Genomic DNA, 15,508 nt, shown 5'->3' with positions numbered 1-15,508 from the left:
GGTTTTTTTTCCAACCTTGTTATTTCTGTGATTCACAGTGCCTAATCCACTTACCACAGAAGTTTCCATTCTTCTTTAATAGAACCTTCTCACACTTCTAGAGCTACTGCTGACTTAGCCCTGACAGCTAAGTAGCAGTCTATTAAGCTATTAACAGAACCAATACAGACTTCTAAAATTTAAACATTACATAGTAAGTACAAAATCAGGTGATTGGTTCTGAAATACTGACCATGAAGAACTAGAAAGAAATAAAGCTGAGGGACATGAACCTTCAAGGGGATAATATTCTAACCTACACTGTCCTGTGGATTTCACACAAGTTCTTGCATGATCTGGTCATAGGACATAAAAGTGAGGGCAATTCAGGTGTACAGAGCTTTGCTTGCAATAAATGTCTTATGATAAAGCAAACCTGCAGATCTCCCCTTCCCCACAGATTCTCACACATTCACACAGACTCTTTAGAAAGGTAAGACACTTTATTGAATTTGTTGATAAATTAAGAAAGGACTATGAACCAGACTTATGGGTCACAGGTGGTTGTAAACAGACATAAATTCCTTTCCATGAAAGCACAACTCAGTGCGCTCAGCCCAAAGTCACTTTCCCCAGCGTTGCTCACAGGCTGCATAGCGATGGAGGGCAGAGAAAAAGTCTTCATAGCTGATGTTCTGGTGGGAAGGCAAAGAACTGAGAAAGCAAGATAGAAAATGTTAATAAGCTTTTATAAATACCAGTGATTTATATGGCCCAGCAGCCTACTGAAAGCAAGCTATTGTCTTTGCAACATGGTGGAGTTTCTCAATACTGTAGCCCTCATGCAACTCCATAGTAATTAAGTTGCTGTCAGTATTCTGCCATCCTTTCAATGGAAACCTGCCCATTAAATTACAGAAGGCACTTGCACATTGTGCAAAAGTTGGAGAAACAGTTCTGTCCAGACATGTTTTTCAGTGCCCTTATAAATGCTCTCAGACTTAAGAAATACAGCAACTACAGTCAGTTTAATTATTAAAGATGAATGGCAATCTAGAGGCATCATCTAGTTTCCCTGATAGGACAATGTAACAATATAAAGGGCACAGAAAGCTGTAAGGTACTAGAAACCGTTTAAGGAACACCAACTGAACTTAGATCAGATCACAGAGAATAAAAAGTAACAGAAGTTTGCTGTTGCCTCACCATGACTGAAGTAGCAACAATGCAGGAAGTATGACAGATTCTTATTTAATAACTCAAACCCTGACATCAAGTTCTGGATATTTTTGTTTAAACATGTTTCCTTTTACAGCTATTTCTGTTAGGTAGGTCACAGAGACTTCATAGGAATTATAGACAACTCACATGATCTCTGTTAGTCTGATGTGCCAGGGAAGGAACCCTAATGTGCTGTCCACAGGACCAAACTTCAAGACTAAATCAGGATCTGGAAATCCACTTGTACCTGTAAGAACAAATTAAATTAGGTTTTGTCAAACTCCCCATAAAATTTGTTTAAGTCTCAAGGCATCTGCTTTGCAATTGAATGCTTTTAGTTTTCAAATACTTGATAAGGCACTGATGGGAACAGTTAGATTGTTTTAAATAACAGCAAACCATAACAGTGCTGTTAAAAGCTGACTTGTTCTAGCTTTGTCTTGGCAAACTTGATTTTAATAGAGCAGAACATATTACATCCCAACACATACTTACTGTAGTCTCAACTATGGGGATTTACTGTCAAGTGCAGTAAAAGAGCCACTACAAAAAAAACCTCAAGGACATTTCATTAAAAAAAAAAATCTTTTTAAGAAGTACTGCCAGATTAATTGCCAGATTGCTCAGAATAGAGCTACACAGACATGTAAAAATTTTTACTACAAAGTTTCAGACAAACTGTTGCAGTTGACATCTTCCTAGTTGAGCAGAAAAAAAATTGCCTTATTTCTCTTGTTAGTAAGCAGACATGATCCACCCAGGGCACGACTACATGACAGTTCACTAGGTACTCACACTCCATCATATTGTAAAACGGCAGCCAGTATTGTTCAACTAGTCTAATCTGCACTGTGATAATTTCATTATCTATACCCAGTCTCTGGAACTGGGCATATAAACAGCTGTTCAAGACAGTAAATATCACTCCCCAGAAAGCTCAAGACCAAGTACTACAGTTTATGCACTTGGAATTCTCCCCATTTTAAGAAAAAGCTAATTAAGTCTTCAGTAGCTTGCTGTCTTGTTCACCATGAGAGCTCCGTACTGACCTTTCAAGGAAGACAACAGTTAGCAGCCCCTTCTGTACAATTTGTCATACCTGAAATAGTACAGACTAGAACTGACAGGTGGGCAACATGCTTAGAATGAACAGTCTTAGTCCAGCCTTCTCTGCTAACTTCAGCAAATTTATTAAGGCAACATGTGGAAAACAGTAGTATACCACAAGGAGACCAAAAAGATAAACTGTTCCTCATGCACTTGTCCAGCTCACCTCAAAAAGCATTTCAGCAGTCATAATCCTACTTTGCTGTAATGCTGCTATGAGCAATGATTACTCCATGATATTTCCTGTTGCCCTTCCTACTATCCTAATTCCACAACTTAACTGCAAGAGTGCTTGCACTGCGTAATTCTTACCTTTAGCAGATGGCAAAATTCAATGCTGCCTACTGCTCTTAACTTCAGGTTGTTGTTTTTTTTGTTTGTTTTAAACAAAACATATATTAGCTTAAACTTAGAGAACTTAACATCAGGAAGAACAAAACAAAACTAAGGTCTCATATGATTTCTTCCCCTTTATCTCCGTTCAAGAATTGAAGCTGAAGATTTCAAAAAAGTTCATATCCTCCCTCCTCACTGAATCACTGCAACAGTAAATTTTTTTCAGAGACAAATAAGCTATTTTCCTCAGCATTTCCACTAAAGCCACAGTTTAGAGCTTATCTCAAAGAGAACAGAGAAGTATAAAGCTGAAGCTGCTTATTTATTGGTAAGCTAGTATGTTAGTATGAAACAGCTTTGCAGGGAAGCAGCAAATACTTAGAAGTGGGGATTCTGGTGGAAGTGGACAGCTTTACTCATCAGCTGATTCAGAAGCTGAGTACTCCTCAGCTGGCCAGTTCAGCAGCAGGATCTTCCAACACTGCAATGACTTTTTCAAACAGGAAAAGACCTTCAGAGAGCCCAGTTAATTCTAATATTTCCTTCTGGCTCCTATCTGAAGAAGGAAAATGAACAGTGTGTAGTATTACTGTCAGAACAGCCTATTTTAATACAGTACTGTGCTTTCTACCCTGCATCCATTTCTCTACCTAAATGCATCAATACTACAGATACTTTGCATGTGGAAACTCCCTCAGAGCAGAAGGAAAGCACTCTTCAAGCACACAAAAGATAGAAGGGCTTGGGAACAGCATCCATGAGGAGGCGAGGAGGCTCAGACACTCAAGGAAAAGAAATCTCACAACATCCTTCTTAAGTCAGGAGTTTTATGAGGGAAACATGAATGAATCTGTAGAGCTGCTATCTATGTAGAGCTTCTCCACATAGATTAACTAGTCCAACTTGAACAGTATTATTACCATACTCATTACTGGAAACGGAGACAGCAAGTGGAGGTATTATTGGATATGGTGCTCAGGGATGTGATTTAGCAGAGGGTTGTTAGAGTTCAGGTAGTATGGTTAGGTCATGGTTGGACTCGATGATCTTTAAGGTCTTTTCCAACCTGAGCGATTCTATGATCCTATGACTATACCACAGCTGGCACCTACTTTTCTGAAAGAAAGCTTGCTGAGAACAACTCATACTCAGCTACACTGAGGAAAACTTAGGCTGTAAGAATTCGAGCAAGAATGAAGAATCTAAAAAGACACAAGTTAGAACCCCATCACTTTAAAACCAGACTTCAATAAGCACATTCTACATGAGGAAGTTATAAAAAACTATATTACCATGTACTTAAATCAACATGCGATAAGTTAGCAGCTTACAGAAATCTCCTGAATAAAAGCCCCAGGATTATTGCTATTTAAGTACTGTTCTCCAGAATTCCTTCTGGATTTAAAATCAGCAACTCAGGCATTTATGTTCAATACTTTGCAACTGAGCAAACACTGAAACTAAACATGACAACTAAAATGAGTAGTTTTGTGAACTACGTCAGTTATGGAAGACTAATTCTTCCAACTGTCTTAAGACATTAAAAACAAACAGATTAGTAAGCAGGACTCATTATAGATATTATCTTCAGTTACAAGCCACACAGTATGTTTTGAAAGTTTACAATTTTAACAGACTAAAAAAATCTAGATTTTTCTGTGCTCAGCTATCATGCATTACTTGAACAATAGACACATGCAAGGATAGTAGATCAGGAACAAGTGTTTGATGAACTCTACTTCAGCATAAATGGCCAGAATATGTATAATGGTATCACCGGCACCAGTTCTTCAAGAATGAGAGATTGATCTACAGAAGCAATTACCCACTTTCTTAAATTTCCTTCAGGCATAACAGGCTAGACATCTAAGTTGCTTCCTCAGGGGTCATACTAAATAACCATTTAATAACTTCACTACTGTAAGATAAGATGCCACATGCTTCAAAAAGTGAAAATTTAGACTAAAGGGTCTGAACTCCCATTGCACTGCAGTGGATCCATTCTGCAACTCAGCTGATCACTTGCTTAGGGGATGAGGGAGGGAAGAGGAAAATGTCTCTAGACTCCAATTAATGAAGGCCACACTGTAACAGTGTACCAGGCACACAGCTTGCCTGCAGAAATCTAAGTTGAACTGTGCTAACTGAAACCTGAACCCAGTTGTACTTCATGTGCACTGATCATCTAGATAAGTTAAGCAAGTACTCCAGCTCCTTTTCACAATGCTGTTTCCCCCTCATAGGCAATGGAGGCAGCCCCACCCTTTTCACACCTATTGCAAGTAGCCATGCAACTTCAGTGCAGAGTCAGTAATCTCATGAATTAGTATGAATTAGTAATGGAGATAACTGACATAGGTTACACAGCAGCAAAGGATCAGCAAGTACCCTGTTATTTGCATTCAACTCAGGGCCAACAATTAGGCAGTTTTAATTTCTGTAACTAAACCTGTGAAGACTCACCACTCATACCTAGGCTTGCAGCATGCTAGCTTGCAAGAAGTTCACCTTACTTGTAAGTCTAGTTTCAGCTTATCTCAGAAGTACTTTTTTCCACAAAGCTTGTGAGTTCCTGTGAAAATGAGACTCTCCAACTAGCTTAGTGTTTCCTTTGGAGCTTTTTCTTTAAAGAGATCTAAGCAGCAAAACAGCAAGAGTTTTGAGCATGTTTGATGGCACTCAGCATAACTTATTCTGATAGGCTGCATACATGTTGTAAGTATATAAGAAGTGAAATTAGTTATCAATTGTGTAATGTTTCCCTTCTCCCAAGCGACCATATAATACTTACTACTTAACAAGTTGTCTAACACATTCACATCCAGGTCTGTATATGTTCTTTGCTGTTGTGCTACCAACTGACAAAAGTTCTCAGCAGCTTTTACTATGTCTGCTTTTCCATCTTCTGGAGACAGCACCTTCAATGTAGATTGGCAATTTAAAACTGAAAGTACAAAACATAGTTTAGAAGTAACAGAAATACAGTTTTAAATGTGCTTTAAGTATTCATAGGGTATGACAAAAAAAATACATGACTTCACATATGGTACAACTAATCCTACGTATATATCACTCAGCTGTTAAAGAAGTTATAAGAAGAAGCTTCTGGGTTTGCTATTGTTAAAAACCAAGCCTAAAGCAACTATTTTGAGGAGGGAGGCCTGTGAGGAATGGCTTAATAAAAGTCAATCTTCAAATGCAAATTGTTCCAGAGAAATTTGTATAGGTTCTAATGCAGTCATGAAAAGCACTAAGAACTGGGCACTGAATTACTGATCTGGGTGCAGCAACTAATGTAGAAAGACCTAATTCTTAATCCTTTACAAGAAGGTGCTTTAACTACTTTGAACATTCATTTGACAATAGGATTAAGCTACAACTCTCCCCAAATATGGTTACAGAATTTCCACAGCACTCCAAAAGTGATGCTGAAACACTGATCTAAGATTACTTAATACAGAGAAGGTAGGAACTATGTAACACTATCAGAATTTATCCACTGAACTGTAATTGTTGTAAAATAGCCTCTTAAATCACAGGCATAATCTCATGGATGCCAATGCTATTGTGAGGCAGGATAAAGTACCTAAGAGGTAAACTTACCAAGGAAGCTAAAGGCTACATATAACTGGTGTATTAAACCCAGATTGAAGTAACTGGGTTAAATACAAAGCAGACTAACATTAAAATACACAACTTATGTCAGTAATGAATCTAACTGCTTACAATTTTATTTTGTGTTCTTTTGAAGACACATCAGAACAGCCACACTCAATCTATGAAAGGCCACCACAAAAAAAAAACTCTTGAAAATATTTGATCCATTTGTAATACAGAGAAACAGTCTTTAAACTGACATATCAATACTGACAGATTAGTATTCTATATGTTCTTTGCATTCTTTGTTACACATTAACATGATAACCAAAAGCTCTGCTCTTTCAACTCTGAGGTAAAGTATAAGTTCGCAGAAAAACTGAATGCACCACCAACATAATATCAGTTCCCTTCCTTTTTCAAGTCTCTCAGCAAAACAATTTCACTCAAGCAGTGGAAAGCTGAGCTACACTGATGCATTAAAGGGGTCACCGGCACAAGAGTTTTCCTAACAGACTGGACTACCCAGTAATGATGCCTAGGCACAGGGAAGAGCAAGACCTCACTATGAGTTATGAGCACAATGATATTGAAAGCTTAATACTAACAGAGGAATGTTGTATGTGTTCTGATAATCAGGTGTTAATGAAGGAAAAGGTCAGAGTACATACAAATGTGTTTAAGTAAAAGCAGAATTATGATCTGTATACAACTAAAGTCATACTAGTCTCTGTCCACTCTCAATTCACCTTACCTTGATCAGCTTTGTCTTGATTAGCAAATTCCACTGTATATTTGGAGCAGTCTAATCCTAAGAGTTCTTGCTCCTGTTTTAAAATTTCGTCCATCAGTCTTGAATTATTCCTCTTGAAAATACCTTAAGAAAGAGTTACATGTCAGTCGTATACTACAGAGTGCTACAAAAATAAATCTGACACCGCGTTGGAGGAAGAAAATCAAATGGTCAGTACTGGCTTCAAACTGGAATGTGCAAGTATGATAAGAATCAAAAGCAAATGCTATTGCACATGACTAACTCCAGTGACCTTGCAAAAGCATATACAGGGAGACAACTCTCACATGCTTCTGTTCCTCTTTTACACAGCCTAGTTTAAATAGCAATTCACAGTTGCATAAGAGATGGCTAAAGAATCACTTTGCTGTCTTCAGCATGCTGAGCAACAGTTTGAGACAGCAATATCCTAAACTGCACAGGACCATCATGTCACCATAACACCTAGTTTCCTTTCTGCCCCACACTGCTGTAGATTTGCTGCTGACATCTGCTTTCACTTACTACATACACACTAGTAAAGTTATCTAACAAATGTAACAGAGCAATTCACCATGAACTGAGCCAGAAGACTAAATCAGTGCATCAGGTCAACTGTCCACTCATGCAATTGCCAATGTCAAAGATTTCCTAATAAGAGTATTTCACAAGCTATATCATGCAATAAATTGATACAGATCCCACAGTCTTTTCATACTTGCATGCTTATCATTGGCACATTTTGAGTTCAGGAGTCTACAAAAACTTGGTTGAGCAAACATGCTGGGATTGCTGTTCTAAAATTCTAGCTTTTAGTTACACTACACTATTTCTAATTAAAAACTACAGTAAAATTAAGCATTAAAGCCTAAATATTTACTTTACAATGAAAAAGTACAGACGCACATATTTACATAAAAGCTGTATCAGTTCCTATCATTTGGATTCAGGGGTTGCTACCAAGAGCTTAAGTTTCACTCAGAGATCTTATGGCAAGGACTTCTGCAAGCCAGTCTAAAAACTGTCCACACAATCAGCTCGCCACTCAAGAAATACTGAACTTGTATACAACTTCCAGTCATTCCAATTTATCACCTCAGCCTGATTCTAGGTTTAGAAACTGCTACATATACACCAGTTTCCACATCAGTAGTAGTCTGAATAAACATAGATTATTAGGTTAGGATCATAACACATTAGTGTGTTTTCCCCACCCCTACATGAAAACATGCAATGCATTTACTATACTAGTAGTTAGTGTTTTATATAGACTTTAATAAGTCTATGTCTTAACAGGTGATAAATCCATCTGTTTTTCTTCTCAACCTGAATATCTCTTGCAACAAAATAACTTTCATTACATACATTAATGATACTTATAATTGATCTCACATTGACAGATGAACAAATATCAGTAAGGCAGAAAGCATGATAGACAGAAGCATTAGAAAACTTAAACCACAAGTATTTCGCTTCTACTCTCATTTAGCTCACTTGCCTTATACAGCTGTTCAGAACTGGATCCTCTTTCATTCCAGGAACAGCAGTGTAACAAACTAAGCCACAGTAGTTGTAGTGTGCATTTCTAGCCCAACTTTCTGAGAAAGACCTCCAAATCACAATTCCAACTGATCCACTATCCTTGATGCACCTGCATTTCTCCTGCGGAGATGACCCTGAAGCTCATCAGAAGGTAGCTGAATGCTTTTTTAAGTGAGGTATTTAAGAACTTGTCCCTGAGCAATGTTTCTCACTGAATGCACAAGAGACTTGTCCTTACCACTGCTTTGTATTGCAGAAAGACACGTGGACCAAACACTCATTTGACTTGAAGAAATCATTTTATATGGCTGTGGCTTAGACAGTGCCACTCTTCCCTTAAAAGATCTCAAATATCAGATTGTCTACAAGGTGCGGTTCTATAGTTTATTTGAAAATACGTTCAAGCTAGTTCTGAAAATGCTGTTTGCTGTTAAGCAAGGAAGAATGCAGCATTCCTGTTCCTGATGCAGTGAAAATTTCACATTTGTATTCTACTGTTACTTTGTTTCTGAAAGCAAACTCATAAAAATGTGCATTTCAAGGATTGTACACACTTAAGCATCACCATTCCAAAAGCCATGGAGTATAAAACCTTTGTTTATTAAAAAAAATACACCAGAGAACCTGTTATCTATTTCTAGGTATCTCTCTTCTTTTCACAACACAAGCTATAAGTACACCACTGATCATTAGTTCCCAGCCACACTACAAGTGAGGCAAACCAGAGCAGTCAGCTTTCTGCATTAGTCCTCCATTACATGATTCTTTATTTCATACCTTTTGCTCTGCTTTGGAATAGTTACAAGCCCTGCCCATTTGTAGTCAGTTGAGGTGTTGCAGAACTTAAAGGTTAGAGACTGACTATGCAGCATGTAAGCAGAAGTCTGCAGGTGTACAAGAAACTTGATAAATCAGTTCAAACAAGTCAAATCATAGAAACCACTGTCATACAGAACACCAGGTGGTGTCAGCCACTCATCTGTCAGGCCAGACTGCCAAAACCAACACCTGCCCATGGACTGGTAGCATCTTACAGTTCAATGTTCTCATTTGCCCTGCTATTTAAAGCAAGACAGAAGAAAGCAATCACAGGAGAAAAACTGTCTCTTCCTTACAAGAGAAAACCTTACCAAACCTAAGCCTATGAAAGAACACATTTCCATAGCATTCCAGTCATTTGCTTTCTCAACTCTTTCAGCGCCAGCTCACTCAGAACAGGCTTGTTGCAACTATAACCAGCTTGAGAAATATCAACTCATAACTCAGTTCATAAAACATACATTCAATAAACTGTTTTAACACATGAAAGCCTGCATCCTTGTGTTGGATCACATTGGCTGCAGTTTAAAATCAGTCACTGAGGTAGAAAAGTCCTACAAGATCATCCAGTCCTACTGTGCACCTACCACTAATATTTCTGCACTAATCATTTCCTTTAGTACAACATCTAGATGTCTCTTGAACACCTCCAGACACAGTGACTCCACAGCCTCCCCAAACTACTTGTTTGAGCACCCAACCACTCTTTGAGACAAGTTTTTCCTGATGTCCAACTTGAATCTCAATGGCACAACTTCAGTCCATTCCCTCTAGTCCTATCGCTAGTTATACAGAAAAAGCAGCCAATTCCCAGCTCACCACAACATGCTTTCAACTAGTTGTAGAGAGCAATAAGGTCACCCCTGAGCCTCCTCTTCTACACAGGAAACAACTCCAGTTCCCTCAGACACTCCTCAGACTTATGCTCCAGACCCTTCACAGCTTCACTGCCCTTCTCTGGACAAACTCCAGGGTCTCCATATCTGTCTTATAGAATCACAGAATCACCAAGGTTGGAAAAGACCTAAAAGATCATCCAGTCCAACTGTTCACCTATTCCCAATAGCTCCCACTACACCATGTCCCTCAACACAACATCCAGCCTTTCCTTGAACATCCCCAGGCTCAGTGACTCCACCACCTCCCTGGGCAGTCCATTCCAGTGCCTGACCACCCTTTCTGAAAAGTAATACTTCCTCATGTCCAGCCTGAATCTCCCCTGCCGTAGCTTGAAACCATTCCCTCTGGTCCTATCACTAATGACACGAGAGAAGAGGCCGACCCCCAGCTCACTACAGCCTCCCTTCAGGAAGTTATAGAGAGCAATGAGGTCTCCCCTGAGCCTCCTCTTCTCCAGGCTGAACATTCCCAGCTCCTTCAGCCTCTCCTCATATGGCCTGTGTTCCAGACCCCTCACCAGCTTTGTTGCCCTCCTTTGAACATGTTCCAGGGCCTCAATGTCTTTCTTGCAGTGAGGGGCCCAAAACTGGACATGTTAAAGTTGAACTTAAAGTAAGGTTTGTGTTGCATTGTACCTTACAGGACACTGAGCACAAGAAAATGGCATCTATTCCAGAAGTCCTGAAAAATATATAAACAAAGTTTGAAAACAGTTGAAGTCACTTAAATTTCATTCTAGCTCTAACTAGAGCTCTAACTGTAGCTAGTTAGAGCTACCGAAGCTACAGCTAGCAAACAGGAAGAATTCAGAATCAGAATTCAGTGACCAGTCCTCCCACAGTTCCTGTTCTAGTACAGAACGTCCCTGCACGAATTCACTAGTAATCAAGAGAAAAAGCATTGCTACTTCCATACTACCTATAAGTATGTATAGACTGGCTTTAGACCACATTAAACACGCAGTCTAGAGACTCTACCTAATGAACACCAGAACAGCTGACGAATGCCAAGTTTCATAGAATTAGAAAACCCATAGCAGATTCAGTGTGACACAAATGCACTCCAGTAACACAAAGCCACAACATACTTAACTCCCTTTTCATGAAAGTACGCCAAATATTCAGTTTTGTAAGTTAATCAGACCAACTAAACTACCAAATAATCCAGAAGAGCCTAAAAGCCTAGCCTGCAGCTCATTAAATGTTTTCTTTTTATTATTACTGTACCTTATTATTTCAAAGAATTTCTTAAAGAGAAATTGGCTAGAAGTAAAACAGCTCCCCAGAAAGCTAAACCCAGGACAGAGAAACTCAAGTCCAACAAAGCACTACTCGAGGCTTTTAACAACACTCCAACCAGAAGCATCTCTTCAGGAACCCAAAGCATTCAGATGCCAAGAGACTGCAAGCCTCCTGAAATTGCTCTATCCTTGTCCCACACCACTTCAGGAAAGCTTCACTATGAACAGAAGTAACACTCAATGCCCTATGACTAGCAAAATAACAGAAGAAGTTCAAAACATTTAACAGTGGTGAAAGGCAGTTGCAGCTGTAATCTTCAAGTGTGAGAAGGCTGAGTTATTTCCTCTGAGATAACATCTCTACTAGCACAGCTTGGCTGTTACCAAGGAATACAATTGGAAAGCCATAAGCCTACAAAAACAAATCCTTGAGCAAAACCTATATTTAAATAAACTTCAATTAAATTAAATAACTCAGGCACACAAGCACACCATAAACCTCATTAGACTTTTGCTGCATATTTGGAAAATATTTTCCAAAGTACAACTGTATGAGCACAGGATCTCACTGAAGCAGATCAGCATACCAGAAGTAACCCTCACCTACTATAATAACAAGCATAATTAAAGTTCACCCTCTGCTACTAATAACAGGAAGTTGTACATGTCTTTTTTTTTACCTTCACTTACTAATACTCTGCTGAGGGTTCCAGACACCACTATGGTTCAGAACTGCATTTAGCAACAAGACTGCAGGGTACTACAATGTCCTATGTAGCTACAGGCCTATTTGGAAGTTCCCTATGCTCAATCCACACACAGGAAGGAGCTCAGCGCCAAGAGAAAGGTAATGTATCTGCTACTACCAGAAACGCGTACTCAAGCCATTTGAATGACTAGTTGCTCAGAACTCAATGACATCAATTTAAAAGGCTCTGTGCAGAAAGCAGACATGGCTGGTATGCCAGAAAATGCACTGATATCTGTAAAGAACATGGATATATAACAGCAGGTTTGTCTCACAAAGCATGAAATCTGGCAATAGCTAATGATTTAAACCACATAGTTGCTGTGGATTAAGGCTTGCCTTCATCAGTTATGTACCAAAAAAAATCAGAATTCAAGCTTATAATTAAACTGGTATATTCTGATATCTAAGGACTAATAAAATTAACTATGGATAAAACATTCCTTCATTTTAAAGTCATGATATGATTGCTCTATTTTCAAGCTTAAGGGTATTAATAAAGCTTATCAGCACACAACTTTGACTATTATTTCCATATATTAGTTACGCTCATACTGATCTCCACTCAAAATAGTTTTTCTGAGCAGCTGACAATCATTCTGCAGGGTTACTTCATCTACACCACTCCTCAGAGGACAGCCACATCATTTCTGTTTATCACATGCACAGCCTTGTACCAGTCAGTCCCAGGTCTGACTGGATCTCAGCACGTGTTCCAGAGAAGCAGAAGTAACTGCTATTAGTGGAAACAGTCAAGCTGAATGCTGGTTTCACCCTTACAGACAGGACCAGTGACAGTATCTATGCTTGCCTACCTCTCCTCAGTGAGGTTCACCCTGCAACCATTCAAATACGAAAAACCATGGCAACAAAAAAATATAGCTTTCAAATGGATCTGTTCCTCAGTTTAGATAAATATTTTTGCAGTACAATGCAGAGATCTAAAAAGAAATTAAACACAAATACACAGAATTGGAGAACATCGCAGATAATTTACTTGAGGATTGACAGAAAATACAAGGACTATACAATCAAGTTCTCCTCTTCAGGCCACAAGGGAAACTTTTGTGTAGTACCAATGCTTGCTCTGTAGCATTTCATCTGCCTGCATTCTTTTGAAACTGAGAGCAAAACCATCAACACACTAATGACTTTCCAGTAGGCAGTGTATCCTCAAAGTGTTGTGCAAATATTTAGAAGACTCTTCGACCTTCAAAGGAGGAAATATTCTCCCACTGAAACATAGCATAACAAAGTTCTGCAACAGCTGTACACAGGTCAATTTAAACTGATATGGGACTGGTGCTAAGCACAGTTTCTTAGAAAGACCTTACAAGATTTTGCAAAAGTCTGGGTCTTGCATTATCTGTGAGGGACCAGAGATGCAACAACAACATCAATGGCAGTAGTTCTAAAAACCACACATACCTATGATAAATGTAAGGCCACCACAGCTCTAAGTTCCATATCTTTGACCACGTCAGATGCTACCTACTCCGGTAGAAGGCACTACTGAGCTTTTCCTGAAAGACCACCAGAAGACACATAGTGCAGACAGCACCGCCTAATCACTCACAGATCTACAGAGCTAATCCAGTGTGCATAACATCTCTTGACAGCCCTCAGAAGAGGTTAGAAACAGCAGCTGAACCTTAGCCTTCCCTAGTATCTCTGAGAGGCATTAAAAGCACTGCCAGACCAGCAGCAGGAAGCTTCGTCCTTAGAGAGGGCAGCAGCACAGCACGCAGCACACCTTGGATGTGATTAGCCCTCCCCAGCTGCTGGCTCCCGCAGTCTCAGAGATTATCCATCAACGGAGATTATCGCACATAGTTGGCTTTGCCTCCTCAACAGGAAAGCACTGAATGATACAGAACGGTTCGTAGTGAAGGGACCTCAGAGCGCACCCAACCCCAATCTCCGCCGTAGGCAGGCCTGCCCTCCCCAGCTCAGCTGCCCAGGGCCAATCCAACCCGCCTCTCTCTCCCCCCCCCCATAATGGGTGCACTCCCGCCACTTACCGTTGTGGTCGTAGACGCTGACATAGGAGATGCCCACCGCCATGCACCACACCACCAGGCTGGCCATGTCCGCGTAGCTCGGCTCTTCCTCGGTCACCACCAGACCCACGTGCAGCGGCAGCTTCTGCAGGGCCCGCCCGTCCGCGCGGCCCCTGGCTCGAACCCCGGGCCGCCTCCTAGCGGGCCGCCGGCCCCCGCGGGCCGCGCCGGGGAAGGCGAGGGCGCGCGCGGCGGGGCCCAGCAAGGCGCAGGATGCAGCGGCGCGGCGCCGGAGCCAGGCGCGGGGCGCGGCCAGCAGCGCGCGCTGCAGACAGAGCAACGCGCGCAGCAGGGCGTGCAGCGCGCGCCACGCCAGGCCCCCCACCGCGCTCATGGGGAGCGCTCCGCGCACGGCCCACGACGGCCGCCTTCAGCCGCAGCGTGCCGCACGCCGCGCCATCGCTTCGCGCGCCTCACAGAGTCCGCGTCTCTCGCCCGGCGCCTGCCGCCCGCACCGCCATCTTCCTGCCGCCCCGCCTGATCTTTCACCTCTCACCCCGCCACATGCGCGCCGCCCATTGGCCGCCCGGCGAGCTGACGCCACTTCCGCCCACGGCGAGCGAATGACGTGGCCGTAAGGGAACAGGCGGGGAGGGGTGCGGACGGACGAGGAGGGACAGGGAGGGGTGCGGCGGGTTGGGGTTACGCCCCCTGGCGGCGTAGGGGCGTGGCGAGGTTAGGGCGGAGTTACTCTGCTGTGCTTCTGGGACGTGCGGCGTGTCTCGTTCTGCCCCTACGCCTTCCTCGTGTGAGCAGTGCCTGCTTAGGCTGCCCCCAGTAGGAGGAGGGCCATGTTCGGGTCTGCAGGGGCAGCCTCGTTCTAGTCGCAGAGTCACAGAATCACCAAGGTTGGAAAAGACCTTCAAGATCATCCAGTCCAACCATCCACCTGTCACCAATAGCTCTCACTAAACCATGTCCCTTGACACAAAATCCAAATGTTCCTTGAACACCTCCAGGGTCGGTGACTCCACCACCTCCCTGGGCAGCCCATTCCAGTGCCTGACCACTCTTTCAGAGAAGTAGTATTTCCTAAAGTCCAGATTAGATATCCCCTGGCTTAGTTTGAAGCCATTCCCTCTAGTTCTACCACTAGTTACATGAGAGTAGAGGCCAACCCCCAGCTCAGTGCAACCTCCCTTCAGGCAGTTATAGAGTTATAGAGCCTGCCCTGAGCCTTCTCTTCT

At 41.6% G+C, this 15,508-nt stretch overlaps 1 protein-coding gene across 1 annotated transcript; it reads right to left on the bottom strand.

Annotated features, from left to right (window-relative positions):
- Nucleotides 1-463: 463 nt before the first annotated feature.
- On the bottom strand, nt 464-14,655 carry NUS1 (NUS1 dehydrodolichyl diphosphate synthase subunit). The gene is made up of 5 exons (XM_042892602.1): nt 14,283-14,655; nt 6,995-7,117; nt 5,435-5,587; nt 1,348-1,447; nt 464-693 (listed from the first exon to the last, which is right to left on the bottom strand). Exons 1-5 carry the CDS (start codon nt 14,653-14,655, stop codon nt 603-605), a joined length of 840 nt encoding a protein of 279 aa, XP_042748536.1. The 3' UTR covers nt 464-602.
- Between the last annotated feature and the right edge of the window lie 853 nt (nt 14,656-15,508).

Source organism: Lagopus leucura, unplaced genomic scaffold (assembly GCF_019238085.1).
Source record: "Lagopus leucura isolate 7727_CA_CO unplaced genomic scaffold, USGS_WTPT01 Super-Scaffold_73, whole genome shotgun sequence".
Taxonomy (NCBI): Eukaryota; Metazoa; Chordata; class Aves; order Galliformes; family Phasianidae; genus Lagopus; species Lagopus leucura.
This window is presented reverse-complemented; position numbering and strand designations above follow the sequence as displayed.

Bases quoted from the DNA above. Each gene is read 5' to 3' on its own strand.
- NUS1 (XM_042892602.1), bottom strand. From the start codon at position 14,655: ATGAGCGCGGTGGGGGGCCTGGCGTGGCGCGCGCTGCACGCCCTGCTG. The intron at 5,588-6,994 runs GTAAGGTGAATT...TTGTACTTTCAG, and splicing joins TCAAGACAAAGCTGATCAAG to TTTTAAATTGCCAATCTACA. The intron at 694-1,347 runs GTGAGTTGTCTA...TTGCTTTCTCAG, and splicing joins ATCAGACTAACAGAGATCAT to TTCTTTGCCTTCCCACCAGA.